The sequence below is a fragment of the Schistosoma haematobium genome, chromosome 1, assembly GCF_000699445.3.
Source record: "Schistosoma haematobium chromosome 1, whole genome shotgun sequence".
NCBI lineage: Eukaryota > Metazoa > Platyhelminthes > Trematoda > Strigeidida > Schistosomatidae > Schistosoma > Schistosoma haematobium.
The window spans coordinates 37,934,710-37,953,082 of NC_067196.1; the positions used below are offsets into that span (position 1 = coordinate 37,934,710).

General features: G+C 33.8%; 1 protein-coding gene across 1 annotated transcript; it reads left to right on the plus strand.

Moving 5' to 3' along the window:
* Positions 1-338: 338 nt before the first annotated feature.
* On the plus strand, positions 339-17,791 carry FLOT2 (Flotillin-2). Its single transcript, XM_051217787.1, has 9 exons — positions 339-406; positions 1,682-1,763; positions 1,796-1,875; positions 1,925-2,088; positions 3,113-3,316; positions 7,949-8,101; positions 10,630-10,811; positions 13,183-13,543; positions 17,223-17,791. The coding sequence occupies exons 3-9, from the start codon at positions 1,812-1,814 to the stop codon at positions 17,271-17,273; spliced, it is 1,179 nt and encodes a 392-aa protein (XP_051073964.1). The 5' UTR covers positions 339-406; positions 1,682-1,763; positions 1,796-1,811; the 3' UTR covers positions 17,274-17,791.
* Positions 17,792-18,373: the final 582 nt, after the last annotated feature.

The window sequence follows — 18,373 nt, forward strand, 5'->3', positions numbered from 1 at the left end:
TACTACAGATTTTTGGATATTCGCACTTCAACGATTCGTGGCCTGTTGATAGGAACAAGTCCCATAAGTGTTTCCTACGTCGCAGTAGATTTCGAGGTTTTTGTCGATTCATGGGGAGCAATGTGATAGCTAACCTGTTGTCCATGGGATGAACGGTTCATGTTTGTATGCAACGCCTTTGCGATAAATTGTACGTGTGCATCGAGCCAATTAGTGCTTTCTTTAACATTAGTTCGTGTGTAGGTTTTGTTATTGAAATAAATGAGAGTATAATTAAAAGTACATGTTTCGTTAATATTTGTTTTTATAAACTAAGCATAATTATACTCGGCATTTGCACTTTTTCGACTTGAATTAATGGGGAATATACATACAGTGGGGCCCAGTGAAGCCCTTGTTATTTCCGGTAACTGCTCGTGTCATAATTAGTATTACACAAGATATTTGGTGTCGATAGTTATATATGAGGATACTTTAACATAAGTGGTGATGATTTTGACATTCCGCCAGTAATGTCCTAATCTGCCGATTTTGGGAAAATGCGACAAACCCCCTAAATTTCCCCTGGTCTGGGATTTTTACCGAAATTTCAGCTTATTTCGAGGAGAACCTCAAAATATTTTGAGAAATTTCGGGTTTTCCTCTAATGTTCAAACAGAACTTCGGGGGAGATATGAGTTTTTGTATGACTGGGGAAAAGCCCCAATATATAGATGTCGGGGTCTTGATTAGTATACTACTGAGGTTAAATCACTTCTCGCATAGGTGTTTTATTCATTTTTAAGCATGTTAATGTATGTCTTTTGATCATGTTTGTTGGAACAAGCGCGTTTTAGCCCTATTCATAGGGTTCCGTTGACGGCTTTTCTAAAATGTCAATCAACACTAAAAAGGGTTTATTTACTTAACTTGCTCTTATGCGGTATATTTAAGTCAGCATAAATCCAGGTTAAGACCAGCTGTAGGGTTATTGGCTTTTCCGGTTCCATCTAGGTTTGATGTGCCTCTGGCACAAAATATGTATACTGATTAGTTTTTTTTGCTTAAATCACTATAACCATCTTTTAGCTGATTATTTTATCATATACGTCACTAGTTGTAACGTCAGCATGACACTTAACCTGAGACAGTGTGCCTGATTTGTTAATATGATTCTGTTTTACACTAGTGTAGCAATTACCTTTTATAAGTGGAGATCGTTTTCAGTAGAGATACGCACATTGTAAGCCTTAGCTCTTCTGATAAGATGCGTTAAGTCCAATAGTCTGCAAATCAGAGCTACCTTATCGCAATCCTTTTCCGATACATGTATTCGTAGTTTTGTTTGTCCTGGTGGATTACTTTGGTCTGTATGTAAGTATTGCAGTTAATTCAGGTTGTACATCACGTATCTATAAGTTTTTTTTAAATTTAAAATTTGTTATATGTCTCTGGCTGTCAGATCGCTATCATTCAGTTAGATAATGTAGAGTATAATATTTGCTGAAGGAAAAACCAGCTTATCTGATAGTGGCAGTTCATGTTAAGTAGTATCATTTTAAAGTCAATATATGTGGTGGCAGTTTTTTGCTTGTACATGATAGTATTTTCAGATAAGGCCGTTATAAGATGTCGCTGCGTTTAGTGGAATGTAAAATGATTTTATTGAGTCAAAATAATGGTCACTTTTTGGTATTAAAAGGTGGATGCTGTGGAGCTGCGAAAGTGCGTACAATAATTGGTGGGTGGGGTTGGGCTTGGTGGCTTGTCACTGAGGTTCAAAAGTAAATCTCTTGAGTTATTATCAGACCTCCAGAATTTCTCTAGGAGTTATGACTCTAAATCCAGTCTGCGAGAACGTGGAAACATCAGAAGGTGTTCCTTTAACTGTGACAGGTAACTTGTTGGTTTGGATTGGTCTTTAAACTATATTTTTCATTGATAGGCGTGGCACAAGTCAAGGTGATGCGGGATGACAAACTGCTTGAGGCAGCGTGTCAACAATTTTTAGGGAAAAAACAACGAGATATTCAAAACACTATACTTCAAACGATGGAAGGACATTTAAGAGCTATACTTGGCACTTTGACAGTGGAAGCCATCTATCGTGTTAGTTTTTATCTTTTTCACCAACTTTAATCTTTATGAAAGGTTATACGAGCACAGCATTGTTCGTGTGTGGTACTTTATATTTAGCAAAGTGTTTTAAAAAATCGTGGTTAGGCTCTACAGACTCGGCGTTTTGCAAATTATCCTGGTCGAAAAACATCTTCGATGCATTTTTGCTGATAATTTGTGAATTTTTTTCGATATTGAAATTTATATGGTATGTGTAGTGCTAACCCTTGTTGAATTTGATTCTCAATCAACAAATCGCATGTTAGGTCTTACATTTCCTGTCAATTACAATTCATGTTCCTCAGTTGCCATTTGATTTTTCGTTGAAGCTGCTAATAATGTCTGTTAAAAAGTATCAGACTATATGTACCAGAATTTTGTCATACGTCAGCCGAATCCAAATTCTATATGTTGCCGTCATTTTAATGAAATATTTCCTTCTCTTTTACTAAAAACGTTTTCAGGGCAAACCGGTTCATTGCATTCGTAAATGTTTACATGTTCCACATCAATCTCAACCTGTTTGCTCATAAGTATTCATTCGTCGTTAGTTCTAAAATCTTAGAAACTGTCCTATTTAAATAACCTCGATATATCACTTTTAGAATTCTTACCAGTATTCAAAAATCGAAGTAGAAACTAATGATCTCCCCATTTTGTACAGTAGCCCTAACTCTCATATCATAATTAAGTAAGAGAAACTTAGGGAGTCAATTATAGGGGCTCGGTCTATTTGTTGAACATTTATGTTTGATTTGGATTTTGATGAAATTAAGACAAAAGGCAAACTTAACCTTAGCATGTTGTGTAGTTCTCCTGATTCCCTATTGTGGACTTGGACATCCCATAGAATGTGACATTAGATACTAGCTTTTCTAGTTTGTAAGCACAATGGAATCCAAATTATAAGTACATTATGAAGGCCTTTCTAACGTATTCCTTAAAGCTTCTAAAGTTTATATATATATATATATATATCAGTAATTGGGATTAACGGGTATCCTCTTTGTTTTAGGATCGCGATCAGTTTGCTGCTCTTGTTCGAGAGGTGGCAGCACCAGATGTAGGACGAATGGGAATTGAGATATTAAGTTTTACCATAAAAGATGTTTATGATCGTGTGGAATACTTAAATTCTCTGGGACGTGCACAAACAGCGAACGTCAAAAGAGATGCTGACATCGGAGTTGCTGAAGCAGAACGTGATGCTGGAATCAAGGTATTCTTTCTATGCAGTGTTATTAGATCTTTCAATAGAATGTTCTTGATTATTTATTGGTCATTTCAGATTAACCATATACCTTGCAATAGTTTTATGGGTGCAAATATGTTATAACTTGTGGCATGTGTGCCCCGTTAATGTATAACGTAACGAAACCGCCAATTAGACAGCGGTGAATTATCGATCGAACCAGTGACGCATAAAACCGTACGAGCAGTCTAGAGTACTTATTGGTCCTGCTTTCCGCCTAGCCCAGTCAGTTAAGTCCAGAAGACCAATCTCAACCTCTGCAATATGAATCATTTATATCAAGCATACTGGGTTTATATACCAACCAGACCACACCGTACCATGAAATAGGAAACAACATTTATACAAAATTTGGCCAAATGTGGCTGTGAATGTGGGATGTATTAATTAATAGACAGGGCATAATTCAAGAATGGTAAATCATATAATAATAGTTCATAGGTCAAAATAAAGCTCATAATAAGAGGGACATGAATATAAACAGTTTAGTTATTTAACAATTATACGATAAAAATATACACATAGTATTGGTCCATAAATGGATCCCAAAGTTACCATTCATTATGCTTATTGGAACCTAACAAAATATATGAAAATTCCTTTGTACTCACCGAATTATTAAGATTCTAAGTTTCTCATGACGTTTTTTGTCTTTGTCTCACTAATTTATAGTTTCCCGAGTCATATCTTCCTAATAGGATAAATTGGCTGATGTGAAGTGTTGGTGTACTGGTCGTGGTGCTCGGTTTTCAGCTATAGGCTCCTAGGTTAGAACCCCACTTCATTTACTTCAATCTGGGCCACCGGATAGTGTCATGATTCCTCACACTTAGGACTGTGGCTCATACTCACGTACTTGGTCAATAATTCATTTATTATTTTATTAAATTAGATGTGGTAGCATAAAGTGATATATGCTTGCTTACTCAATTGATAAGCTTTGAAAAACCAGTGAATGTTAACAACTGACCTCATCCAGTTTTATTTATTATTTCTAATTACTAAATAAAAATTCAGTATTTAATGTTATTTTGACACCAATCGCTTTATGTTTTGATACATCGGTACCTAAACTCAGATATTGTATATTAAGCTCTTTTTATTAATGAGCTTTTGACGACGTCTTATGTTAATAATGAAACAGCCAATGTTATAAAGTATATATCGGTGTAATCTATCTCAGTCAGTCCGTTCTGTTATACTTTAGGGCTGCTAAACGTGACCATTAAGAGTCGAAGATACCCGTAAGCTATTAGTATTTGACAACAGATGCTTTAGAAATATTGCTGGCATCTTCTGGGATCACTGAGTAAGTAATAGTGAGGTTAGACGCAGGGTATTAGGGAGTGATGGCAAATCAGTTGATGAGGTTGTGAATCTTCATCGACTGAGATGGTTGGGCCACGTGTTACGTATGCCTGAATACCGCTACCACGACGTGCAATGCTGACTGGTGTTGCGGATGGTTGGAAAGGAGTTAGGGGTGGCCAAACCAAAACGTGGCATCAGTCCTTGAAGTCACTAACTTGTAGTCTGAGCCATGTTGGTAGATGCAGACTACTTGGTTGGGATCCGCGTGACTATCGTAACCAATGGTTGGATACTCTGTGTGACATGGCTCAGAATCGATCAGAATGGCGTAGGTGTATACACTCTTTGTCTTCCCTTAAATTAAGAGATTAAAGTCGCTTCATATCTTTCTTTCCACGAACTAATTCTTTCTTACGTCCTTATATGTAATCTTTCTTTTATATATTACCATCACTACTTCTATGAATCCGGTGTTCATCTTGTTGTGCTAATGAGGTATAGCAAATTTGACCGATGCATATATGTGTCTGGAGCTACGTTTTAGCTGACTGACTGAATCTATCTCAGCTGCCTGATATGGTGCTCATAATTGACTTTTAGACTCATGGATTTTATTTCTAGTAAGTACGTGTAACTAAGTTACAAAAACTAAAACCATCAGTTTTCATTACCTCGTGTATTTCTTTTTCTGTTAATCAGCCTATAAAAAGATAAGAAGCGTTCATTGTTCTCCATAGGAGAGTTAATATCTTCAGGTCAACAAACACTAGACAAGCATAAAATAAGTCTATTGATAGATCTGACAGTAAATAAATGACAACTCTGTGTATTTTTACTGCAACAGGTCAACAATGAGGGCAGACTCTGAAGGAACTATTCTATGGATTGAATCATTTCAAGTATTTTATAGAAGTTGTATTTTGTATTACGATGAATTCCAAAAAGACATAAAATAGTTCATTTATTTCCTCAATAACGAACACTTTTCTGTGCAGTTTCTGGGTTTGTGATGTTCGAATGAAGTCAGGATTTTTCCTCCAGATTTTTATTCATAATTTAGGACTATCAACTGATTTAATTTCAAGTGGTCTCATTAGGGACTTACTGCACTATTTGTGAGGGTATGTATTTGTTTGGACTTCGTAATCTTCATGTATCAGGCTTTATCCCGTCTTTTGGATGTAGTATTGCTTGAAGACAAATAGTTTTGACTGATAAAGAGCACTTCAAAGTTGATCAACATTCTGTTTCTTCCTAGTTTAGGATTACTCAGGTACATACAACTTCGCACTCTTACGGGGTCGGGTCCAAGATTACTGTATTTCACAATGAGTGAGATTCTCTTAGATAACCGGAAGTCGATTAAGAGTTTCTCAATTATCCTTTGACGTTATTGTCCGTCTTTTTTCATTGTCTTATGTTTCTAATTTCAATGAATCCATTTACCGGATACTTGGATATAAGCCACATTTTGTGTGGGGCTGAATGATATTGTTTGGTCGCCCAAACTGAAGTAGAAGGTGTAGGGTTTAAAAATGGGACTTGGTAAATGAAAGTCGAACACCTTAACCACTTATTCGCCGCTCCGCATTGTCTGGACTTTGATAACTTTAGGAAATCTTGGTTTTCTGAAATTCAGAAAGTTTATATGGAAACAAGCTATTGAGCTTTAACTAGATTCATTCTGTGGGGTGGAAGGTAGGTAAAATTGTTTAACGCGAATCTGTAGATTCTACTATGTCTTCTTAATGAATTGGACTCTCTAGTTCTCTCGTAAATGTTGACGTAAGACATTTTCCCTTTACCCGAATTAGGAAAGACTTTCTCTAACTTCATGTTTGAATGTGTAATGGCAACTTGAAATGATGTACGTACGTACGAAGTCCTACGTTGTTGCTGACTGAGACTGATAGTGAATAGATGTAACATTAGGTGCTTAATTTTTATTTCAAAGTGTAGTTCAGCAGTTGGAAGCTTCAAATTTAAATGTTATTGTTTACTGTCTTCTGCTACTGAGCAATAAAATATTACGTTACGTGTTAAATAGTTCTCAGTAAAACTTTAAGATTGTAGTTTCATGCAGTTTAATTTAACAATAAATTCTCGCACGTTGTCTTCTATATTAAAACTGATCAATCCAATTTCTTTATTGTGTTACTGAGTATTTGTAAACGTAACATTTGAGACTGAAGAGTGTCTGACACCGATTAATATTACATTACTACCTACAGTGGCATATCTTCTTCTTGACATTTTATTTATTCAGAAGTTTATGCCATGAAAATAGTGTTTATTGATTAATTAAATCTTATTTCATCAGCAGTTCTGTACACCCCTCTGTTCTATCTTGGGCACCTTGTTTAACTGTGAGTGTAAAATACATTACTGTTTCTATCATAGCCTCTGTCTTTAAAATAACACCGTTTACTATGACGCACAATGCTGACTGGTGTTGGGGATGGTTGGAAGAAAGTTAGGGGCGGCCAAAACAAAATGTGGCATCAGTCCTTGAAGTCACTAACTTCTTATCTGAGCCATGCTGGTAGATGCAGACTACTTAGTTGGAATCCGCGTGACTATCGTAACCAATGGTTGGATACTCTGTGTGACATGGCTCAGAACCGATCACAATGGCGTAGGTGTATACACTCTTTGTCCTCCCTAAAACCATGAGACTAAAATTACTTTATACCTTTCTAATTCCTTGTTCCTGTGTTATATCCTTATACATAATCTTTCTTTTATGCATTACCATTGAAGTGACTACTTCTATGAATTTGGTGTTCATCTTGTTGTGCTAATGGGGTGTGGCAACTTTGACCGATGCATATATGTGCTAGATCCTACGTTGTAACTGACTGACTGACTGCATTTAAAATATATTTTCATTTCTCGTCAAATGTTTGCCAGCAGTTTGTTTAAATGTTGTTTTTGCACTCAAAAGTTACTGTTAAATTACCATGTGTTGTTTTACAATCTTAGGCTATCTCTTTCCCAGTATGTATCCTGGGATATCTGATTATTGTCATTATAATTAATTGATCTCAAAAAAGTAAAAACTCTATCACCTACATAATAACGTTACTTGCAAGACGCTAAAATATCTAGTATTAATTAAAATGGTTTATATTCACGATTTCTACTCTTAATATGTTTTTCCCTTTGCCGAAGTTTGAAATCTTTTTCAAAGTTAGCTTAACTTTAAATGTAAACTGGAAAGTTGGTATAAGCTCATTATGTTACAATCTGCCAAGTGTCAGTGTTGTATCATCGATCTTTTTTGTTTAGGAAGCAGAATGTGATCGTTGTCGTTTGGACGTTCGTTATTCAGCCGATACGCATATTGCTAATTCAAGTCGTGAATTTCAATTGAGGAAGGCTAGTTTTGATCAAGAGGTTAATACAGCTCGTGCAGAATCTGAATTGGCCTATAAATTACAGGTAATTGAAATAAGTACAGAGTATATCTTTGGACACTATACTCTATGAGTAAGCTTTTTTTTCTCAGCATTTTTAGACAGATTTGTGTGCGAACTACATTTAATGCTGGTTTATAAGTGTAGGTGTTTTGTTGTACGTAAGCGGCATATATTTTTTTGTGATACACTTTGTTAATTCGCAGTTATTTATTATAATAATTGGTTGGAACTGATAAATTTCAGCTGTTGATTCGCTGAATGATCTAAGTCAATATTATATATCAGTCAGGTTGTCTTATCACCATTTCATCAAAGGTCATTGTTGTGACTGATTCGGTCAGCCATATAGGTTGCATGGGACTCGATATCCATGTGTTTCGTTTCAAATTTGTTACATATGGCATTACACTGAGAAAAAGAATTAATAAATCAGAAAGAAAGCAGATGCGTTTGGGAAAGTCGATTTCAGTGGAGAATTGAACATATGCTACTTCCAAAAGTATGAACGAAATCAGAGCATCCAATTACATTAAACTGAGTGTTTAAAGGAAAACAAAGAACGAATACATCTACACCACTGTAACCTTTGACCAATAGATCTTAAGGTCTCCAACTGTAGATTATAATTATCAGATGGAGCCGAAATTGGCGATAACTTCGTAAGTTAATATCATACCTTAATTTGCCTGTTTATAGTATATGTACCTCAACCAGAATATTTTATCAAGATAGTGGATTTTCTGAGGGATTTATAAAAAGACATCCTTGTAAAATCTTACAGCATCAGTGAACAATGATTTGGTGTCTAGCTTCGTGGTTATAAGTATGTAGTACATTCTTATCCAATAGTTCTCTTAAACTACGAATGTGTAGTTATGTTTGGTTGATGTGTTTATCATTCGTTGTAAAAGTTCTCAACCATGACCTTATTCAATAAAAAAGTATGCTTCTGAGCATTTACCACAAGTGTTTTGCTCCCTTACACAACAGTTGTCGTCATACTTATAACGAAATCGTTTGTGGTTCTACATGTTTCAATTTTACCCATGCTAGCGTGCAGACGGACATTTGACCTAACGATACCATACGTGAACGCCTTCAAGTTCGTTAGTTGTACGCAATTCCAAAAAGAGTGTACGAGGAATCTTTTCCCATATTAAAGTGAAGTAATTATTCATTATGTATCTGTTTGACATTTTAGTAGAGGGGTTTTGACCAAACTAGTAAACTACTTTATTTTGAAGTAAATTTGTATAAACAGTTTCCTAGTTTGTTAACTTACAAGTTTTACTATGTCTTATTTATTTGAATATATAAATATTGGTACAAGAGGGCACCAGATTTATGTGCTCCACACAGTTTTACCATTTAATATCCACAATACGAGTAATTGAAAGTATTTTCCTTTTTGCTATCATCTAGCGTAGACATAATTATGAAAGAGCTAACAAAGAAAGTTAGTTGGTTCCTATCGTCTTGAAATTATGAACCTTGTAATGGTCATTTTTGTCGGTTGATTATCATCAACATACCTCAATATTGAGAATTGTATTATAATATTAGTTACTGACACGTTGAAAAAGGACATATTGTGCAAAACTGTTCTGTATTTGTAACTGCAAGAATAGTTGATCGTGATAAAAGAAATGTGTTGTTGATTATGTCATTTTAGGCTTTTGACATTTGGGTTTTGACTGTAAACATTTAAACATATAGTTTTGGATCTATATACCTGATAGCTCAAAAGTCAATACTTTGGATTGTGTAAATCAAATAAGTCAACAAACATTTGTTGAGTATCTATTATTTCGTTACGCATTACTAATAAAAAAGGAAGGAAAGAGGATGAATAAGATCACTAAGTGACTGATAGACATATGTAACATGCTGGATATATTTTAAACGAATCGTAAACCAAAAAAGAACAACTCTAAATCTTAAAATTACTTTGAATGATGTTTAAAACTAGGTCAGTTGTGGTAATTATTGGTGGTACCTTCAAGATGAATGTTATTATCGGTTTGTGCATGACTTAATCAAGATATCGATCCATAAATGTTTAATTTATTATTAAGGTCAACTAACTAATGTAAACGATTGTTTAAAGAATTCCAATTTTTTTTAAAATGAATAAATAAGTTTTGCTATCATCATTATACACAAGAATTATAATCCGCTTTGGATTGAAAATAAATGCAGAGCAATGTAGTTGGTTAGTATGATTATACAAATAGTTAGTAAACAGATAATGTATTAAATGTAAATGGCAAAACATTATTATGTATAAAATTTGTAAGAATAGTTCATGAATAATATAGCTATTATCGATATTTTATTGTAGCTAATGAGTGGATTGTTCTTCAACTTATAAATTCTAATATCAACAAGTATTCACGCAACTTTGGTCTAATTTATATAATCTACGGAACTGCTGAAGGTACTACCAAATTACTTTTCATATTGTTAGGTAGTAGGTTTCTCATTTATTGTAGTTGTTTTGAACTTTTGTAACTGATCAAAATCATTTATTGGGTTGTTGCTAACCTTTAGGCTGCTAAAGAGAGACAAAAAATTCGAAAAGAAGAAGTGAACATTAATATTGTTGAACGTCGTAAACAAATTGAAATAGAAGAAAAAGGCATATTATGTACTGAAAAGAATATGGATGCTACTGTACGACGTCCAGCTGAAGCAGAAGCTTATAGACTACAACAAATAGCTGAGGGTTATAGGTATGCTGTGTTTTAATGAATTGGATGACATTATTTGTTTCACACTAATATATTAGTCCTATCAACTTATATGTAGTTAATTGTTATGTTTTAAAATATCCATTAAACTAATGAGAGTACTCACAATATTGATTTTTAAATATTCATTTCTCAAAAGTGCTAACTTGACATTAGAGTTGTTGTCTAACGATTTTGACTTTTCAGCTTTTTATTTATTATAACCGTTCTTATTTTGCTATGGACTTTAGAGTTAATTCACCTGAGTAGTTAAAAGAAGTTAGTGTGTGCACTTACAAACTTAAACCTGTTACTTCTTATACAATCTAATCATCTTGGGTAGTATTCTTCTTTACTTCTCTGTAAATATACTTTGTTGTGTATATATGGGGGAAAACGTCTTCTTGAGATGTTTATAAGGTAGCGTGTCAACTCAGTCTTAAATTCGACCCACAGGGTAACTTCATGACATGATTAAACAGCTGTCCAGTATTTCTCTAACTGACGCCATCCAGTGATTTACAACTGCAAAAACGGTTGATAATTGCAATAGTTTACTGAAATCTTTCTATTTACTTAATATCATATAATCAAAATGGTACTGAATAACACATCACAAAATGTAATAACTAATGGTAATTTAGAGATCGTAAGTATACATTAAAATAACTCAGTAACAACTTTCCACTGAATTTTAGACTATTTCGAAAGTGATTGCTGTCTTAAATGGGCGGTCTACTTACGTTAATCTCGACTGTACAATTTGTTATTCACGGTAACTAAATCCATCTTGAACTTTCATTTGTGTATATTATAGCATTGCTTGATAAACTTAGATTATAATCAAGTTAAAAGAAATGCGATATATATATATATATATATATATATATATATATATATATAAGATGTGAGAGATTTAGAAATTGAGTAACTGATCTGCAGATAGGACACAACTTAAATCTAAGTTGGTATACTTTACGTTAGTAAAGATGTAAGAAGTGAAAAATAGGAATGTGGGAACAAGCATCTCATACTTGTTATTACTATTTTTGTCAATTCTTCAAGAATCACTGTAGGCTAGATCACCATTGGAAACCGTCCAGTGCTTTCAGGTTTCTAATGGTGGTCTAGCTTACATTGACTTATAAATTCAACTATTACAATTACTACAATCTCCACAAACCTCCAATCACAATTCTTCAAGTGCCTTAACATCAATGCTTATTAATTATTGTATTGTTATTCTTATAAACATATTGTATTAATTATTTCGAGTTTACATTGCTATTTGAGTCAATAAGACAAATGTATCCAGACTTTTTTGACGTTATGTGAGCGTATTCGCATTTTATTGCATTGGATAAGGTATTTATTTAATGAGCCACTGCAGACAAGAAAGTATGTACTGTTCCTTAATTCTTGAAGTAAATCTCAGAATTCTTCAGATTTCCTTGGCAAGTGTGTTTAGTCTGAATTGCCAACAATTTGTTGTTCAGTAAACGTTCAATGCTATCATCGAATATTTACTCCTTTTCATAATGTAGTTGATCGCAATTTAGAAATAAACAGCACGTTTATTTCTCCAGTTTTCTATTTAGTCTTCCAACTCCCGTTAAATCATAGATTATCTGCAAAATCATACATTTTAAAAAAACAATTGTAAAATTCTTCACTGTGAATAATTAATTCATTAATAATCAGTGAACGATCACCATATCCGATTATAGGATAGAAGATAAAATTCTAGTTCAATTACATTAGAGTAGTATGAAAAGTGTACTGTGAATAAAACATCTGTCATTGGATTTTAATTACAGGTTTATTGTACCATGTCTCGATACAGTCTACTTTTTTTTCGGACTGCAAAGAGATTCTTCAATAAAATTATTGGATGTCATAGCAGTTCTGCCAGTTTTACAGATGTAGATTTTCATGTTAACCATCTTCTATTCATATTGTTTTCTAGTACTTTTAATGTGTAATTTTTTTAATTTGATGAGTACTTCTCGTTGTTGTACTTTCTAAAATATAGTAAAGTAAAAATGTTATTTACCTGTAACTTTTAATAGTATAGATAGTGTATACTAAATGTGATGATATTTTTTGCTATCGTTCTTGCCAAAAATATACTAGTAAAAATACTTTACTGACAGATGTGTGATAATGTATTTGTTATATCACAGTGAGTAGAAAAATTAGATTTTCTGACGTTTCTCTGAAGAAGTGGCTTACACTCATTGGGATATTACAAGTATATTATTTTTATTTATAACATTCTACCCAATGCTCAATTTATTTGAAGTTATCAAGTCAAACCTTGGTAATGGTACCCACAAAAAATGATTGTTTATTCTTCTATTAAATGTTATTTCAGATCACAAAAAATTCTTTTAGCTCAAGCTGAGGCCGATGGTATTCGTCTTAAAGGTATTGCTAAAGCTGAAGCTATGGAAGCTGTTGGACGGGCAGAAGCTGAGAGAATGCGTTTGAGGGCTGAAGCTTATAGTAAATACGGTGATGCTGCTATTCTAAATCTCATATTGGATACATTACCGCAAATAGCTGCTGAAGTTGCTGCTCCACTGAGCAAAACTAAAGAAATTGTTATTATGAATGGTTCTAATGGCGAACCGGCTACTTTACAAAGTCTCACTAATCTGGGCAAAGATTTTACTACATTAGTTGGGACTGTTCCACATGCTATTCGAGCTCTAACAAATGTTGATCTTAGTCAGGTTAGACTTTTTTTCGTTTTATCGTTACTTTTTACATTCCGGTTTGTGTTCGATTTTAAGTGTAATATTATTGTTGACTCTACGCTGTGTGTTTACCGAAAGATATTGTTGAGTTTTGGTATTCATCACTAGTATTTTATTAATTAAACACCTTTTTTAAAACACTGTATATCATCACTTCGTTTAGTTCAGCTGATTTATATTAACAAAGTTTGAATATTCCAACTCTGAGCCAAAACTTTCTTAATGATATCTTCGGAATCTTATCAGCAATAGTTAGAATCACAATAAGTGTCCATATAACTTACATTCCCCGATTAGAATTGCGCGTCTAGGTAAGTCATGTGCTGTTGCTCAAACAACGATGATAGTTTAGTCCAGAGTACTGACTATTATAACAATATACATGTGATTAAATTTGGTTCGGTCAACATACTAATAAGAAATTCATCTTAGTTTCTGTATCTGTATGAACATGCTTATACTAAGTGCACAGTAGTTTTCTTGTTGATTAGCTTTTTATAGGGATCTTTCTGGTAATCTCTTTTTAATTCCATTGTTGATTAGTATCAGTTGAAAATATATTATGCGTGAGAACATTGAAAAGCTTACTTGATCTGATATGCAGCTTTTCAGAACACAAAATTTACTCTTCCTATCGTGTTCAATCATATTATGGTGTAAGCTACTTATAGGGACAGGTATAAGTGTGGTGTATGCTGCTTCTTCTGACAGAGATAAATCATATGTAGCAAAAATCGGGTGTGGAATGCTTGCCAGCAGAAGATTGAATTGAAGAAACAGAGCAATTGCAATAACAACAGAATTGAAAAAATCATGAAGCGTGTAGAAGGCAACTGATGGAGGATTTGCAAATAATGTATTCAATGTTTGATTTCCATATTTTACGAAGGCACTGGGTAGCTCTGCATTAAACAGTATATTGGTTTTCTCGAACTTAGTTCTCGTTCACTGTATATGTAGTATGTATCGGCGATCCAATGTAGGATTGTTACCAACAGAAGGGGAAAATGAGAAGAGGAAAAGGCAAAGGTAGTTGGATTATCAACAGAAACTGAAAAACGATGGAGTTTGGAAGAGACAATTTAAGGAAGTTGTTCGAATGTTATATCCAATGTATTGTTTTCGTATTTTACAACACCAGAATAAACTATTATTAAAGTCCTTTTTGAGTGATTCACTGGGTTGTTCCAAACTGTGTAGAAAATTCATTGTAGAGATAATCGGTTTCTTTTAGAGCTCAGAATATTTTATGTGTGGGTTTCTAGGGATAATAATATTAATTCATAGTTATTATTTCTCACTGTGTAAAAGTGTCACAATGTCCTAGGTTATATCAACCAGAAAAGCAAATCTCCTAAAAATATTCCAGTAATTTTTGTCGTTAATAGTCAGCTACTATGATTTTGTTTGGTTGTATATGAAAACTTATGAGTATTCTAATATTTTTATGGGGAGTACAACTCATCAGTGTTATTGTTGACTGCTAAAGCACAAATTGCGTAATAAGTAGGGATTTTTAGCGTAACAGTTAATCAACTTTACTTGACCTATTTCATGAGATCATCTATCAGTCTGTTAATGGTTTCATAAATCAGCAGTATGTTAATTTGTAAAATGCTTTCTAGATAAATCATACCTTTTGAAGTTATGTGGACATTCTGGTTTGAAAAAGTTTGTACTTTGAATACTGTGTTAATTTTTTTTAAAAAAACCCGTGAGATATGTGGCCTAATGGTTAAAACATTCTATTCAGAAACAATAAGTAGCGTGTCTAAATCCCAATTTATCCATTACATTCTAGGCACAAGTATTATTATTATCAGCCCTCATACAATGTATGTGGTTCAAAGTTACGTACACAAAACCTATATTTGATAAATAAATAAAATTATATATCATTATCTTGGTTACATATTTTCATTAAGTATGATATTCTATTTATTCTTATTGCATAGCGGAGAACTGTTACCAATATTTTCATTTTACTTAGCGGAACGTTTATTCCCTTTGTCAAGTATATTATTAATAACCTTGCGTATTGATATATCTTGAATAAGCTGCGATCCACCACAAATCTGGAATCACGTCGGGCTCACCAGTAAAATCCTAGGTGTCTGTCTATGAGTAAAACCAAAAGTTAACAAATTACAGTTAGAATACAAATGGTATATTAAACAACAAGATAATAACAGTTGTTATGAAAGGAATGTTACTTGTAAACCGCTCTCTGAGATAACAACTACAAATCAGTTCACTTGATTAACGAAGATTCCTCTGCGCGAGATGACACCAACGGCGCAATGAGAAAGACTGGATCCAATAGTATTATTTAATAATAATCCGGGCCAAAAATCCAACGTAGTGTAGGAAGGCCTGAAAGGACGTTATAACACTATTATAGTCTCCAATCAAAGGCCGTGGCCAATAAAGCAGGAGAACAGACGGTGGAGAATAATGTTTTATATATTTCAACCAACGCGGTAGAATATTTGTATATAGAGCGAAGCAAAACGACGCGCAGTGGAGATGGCGGGTTAACCAACTCCCATTTAAACAAGCGTTAATCAATATTTATAGTTACACAAAAGTAAGTTACAGACACGTGATGAGTAATGGGATAAGAAATGTACACACACGCGCTCATATAAAAACAGTCAAGATTGATAAGCGAATAATTAACAAGGTCAGAATGTGACTCAAGAAGGATGAATAGAATGGGCTGTCCGGAACCTAGAATAAGGTATATGGGCTTAACGTAATAACCGATACTACAGGTAGCATCAGATCATCTGTATCAGAAATAGGGTCGTATGATTTTGTATACTGAAGATTAATTTTGCAATTCACTTCTTAAGTACATAATATCGTCAGATGAAACTAGAAGGTCCTGGGCTCGAATCCCGCGAATGGGGTCGTGGATGCTCATCGTTGAGGAGTCCCACACTAGAACGAAACGGCCGTCTAGTGCTTCCAAGTTTTCCATGGTGGTCTAGCTCTAATTCAGTCATGAACTCAACTTTTAAATTTTATTTGATTTCACTCACTTGAAGCTTTTGTAGTTCTGTACTTTAAGCTACATTTTTTCACTCAGGAATATTTCTGTCCTATTTCGTGTATATAAGGAAACGGTCATAATGAGATAGACTACTTTAAGTTTAGTAACCTTCCCTGGTTTTTGAATCCCAGAGACAGCTGGCTTTGACGAATTCATGAAGTGAACAGAGAGTTCTTCAGCTTTAGACAGAAATTTCAATGTCAAATACAGATAAAAATATATTAATCGTTGTTAGTAAAAAAAAATGTCGTTAAGTCTGGGAAACTAGATTGTTCGCCTTGTTTTTTGGTGATTTTTACTCTAGTTTTCGCAATGAGATACAATTGCAACATGGATCTGCATTAATACGTAGTGCTTGTTATGGAAATCCATTTTGCCAGTTTTATGTTATACGTATGTTCGATTACATTTCCTATTTAATGTATACAACTAACGGCGAAACAAAAAGGTCCAATCGTTGTATTTGCTTAAATGATATGAAAATTACCTGTCTCTATTTTAATGTTTCTTTATTAATAGATTTGTTTATTTATAGGTTTATGTTATTACATTTACTATGTAGAATAACACTGTGTTCGTTTCATTCTTTTTTTTTATTAGACTATTTCCAAGATTCCAGGAGCTAAAGTTGTCCCACCGCAAGGGATATGACATTGTGTAAAATATACGAATCAAGCATCGAATATACTTATGTTTTTGAAATCATTTTCATTTTCATAAAAATGACCTATCCTAGTATGTTCTCTTTTAAATACAGTGCACCTCCCAACAGACTTTTTTCCTGCGAACTGTTATATGTGATATACAAGATAAATTAACTTTACTGCTTTTCGTTCGATTTCGGCATTTCTACTTTCTTTTCCAACACTGATTTAATGTCTCTTTCCATAATTTATCAGTAACCTTGTCTATAATAGTTCCTTTGATAAAACGATTCTGTTTCGCTTTAATTTCAATTAGTGTTGTACATTTAACAATTTTCTAATGGTAATTCGTACTTATTCTGCATAGAGAAGTTGCGTATTTGTAAAACTGATTTTTTAATTGTGTTTCTATATTGATAATTTTGGTCTAGAAAACCACCATTGTTTCATTCTGTTCTTTTTGTTCTTCCTACTTTGTGAATTTGGCTTGAAACCATTTAAATTTTGCGGTCTACACTTTTTTTTAAAAAAAATTCAGGAAACCAGTCTGTCATTAACTTTACCATAGATGTGACAGTACTTGGTATTCGTGCAATAAATAAGGGATGTTAAATAAGGCAAGTAGCTATTTAGAAAAACGGTGGTAATTCACAATTCATGAAACAGTGGAGAACCCGAAGGATACTCTATCAAGTCTATATTCCACTCATAGTCTAGTAAGAGTTTCATTTATCTCCTATCGTGGTTATTATCATTTTACGATTGACCTGGTTAGTAGAGGCCTACGCATTTTACCATAGTTAACATCTGGCCTCAGTAGTTTTTTGTCGGATTGTTTCTGCTTACTCTCAACAGCGACTTGCAGATGAGTTACCCAAAGAGTTCAATGACGGCCCATACAATTAAAGAGAAATATTGAAAAGCTAGATCCGAAGCTCTCCGATGAAGGTTCGATGGTGAGTAGACTGTGCTTGTCAGAAGCCAACTTGGTTTACAGTCCTTTAGAATTTTAGGTTATCTGATGAAGACAGTTTTATGCCATTTGTTTATCGGACTAAACGTGGACATTCGATAAGTAGTTCAAGAAGAAGCATCTCTAATATCATA

Coding starts and splice junctions, on each gene's coding strand:
- FLOT2 (XM_051217787.1), top strand. CDS start 1,812: ATGACTCTAAATCCAGTCTGCGAGAACGTGGAAACATCAGAAGGTGTT. Junction 2,089..3,112: donor CAGTGGAAGCCATCTATCGT/GTTAGTTTTTAT, acceptor TCTTTGTTTTAG/GATCGCGATCAGTTTGCTGC. Junction 10,812..13,182: donor CAAATAGCTGAGGGTTATAG/GTATGCTGTGTT, acceptor ATGTTATTTCAG/ATCACAAAAAATTCTTTTAG.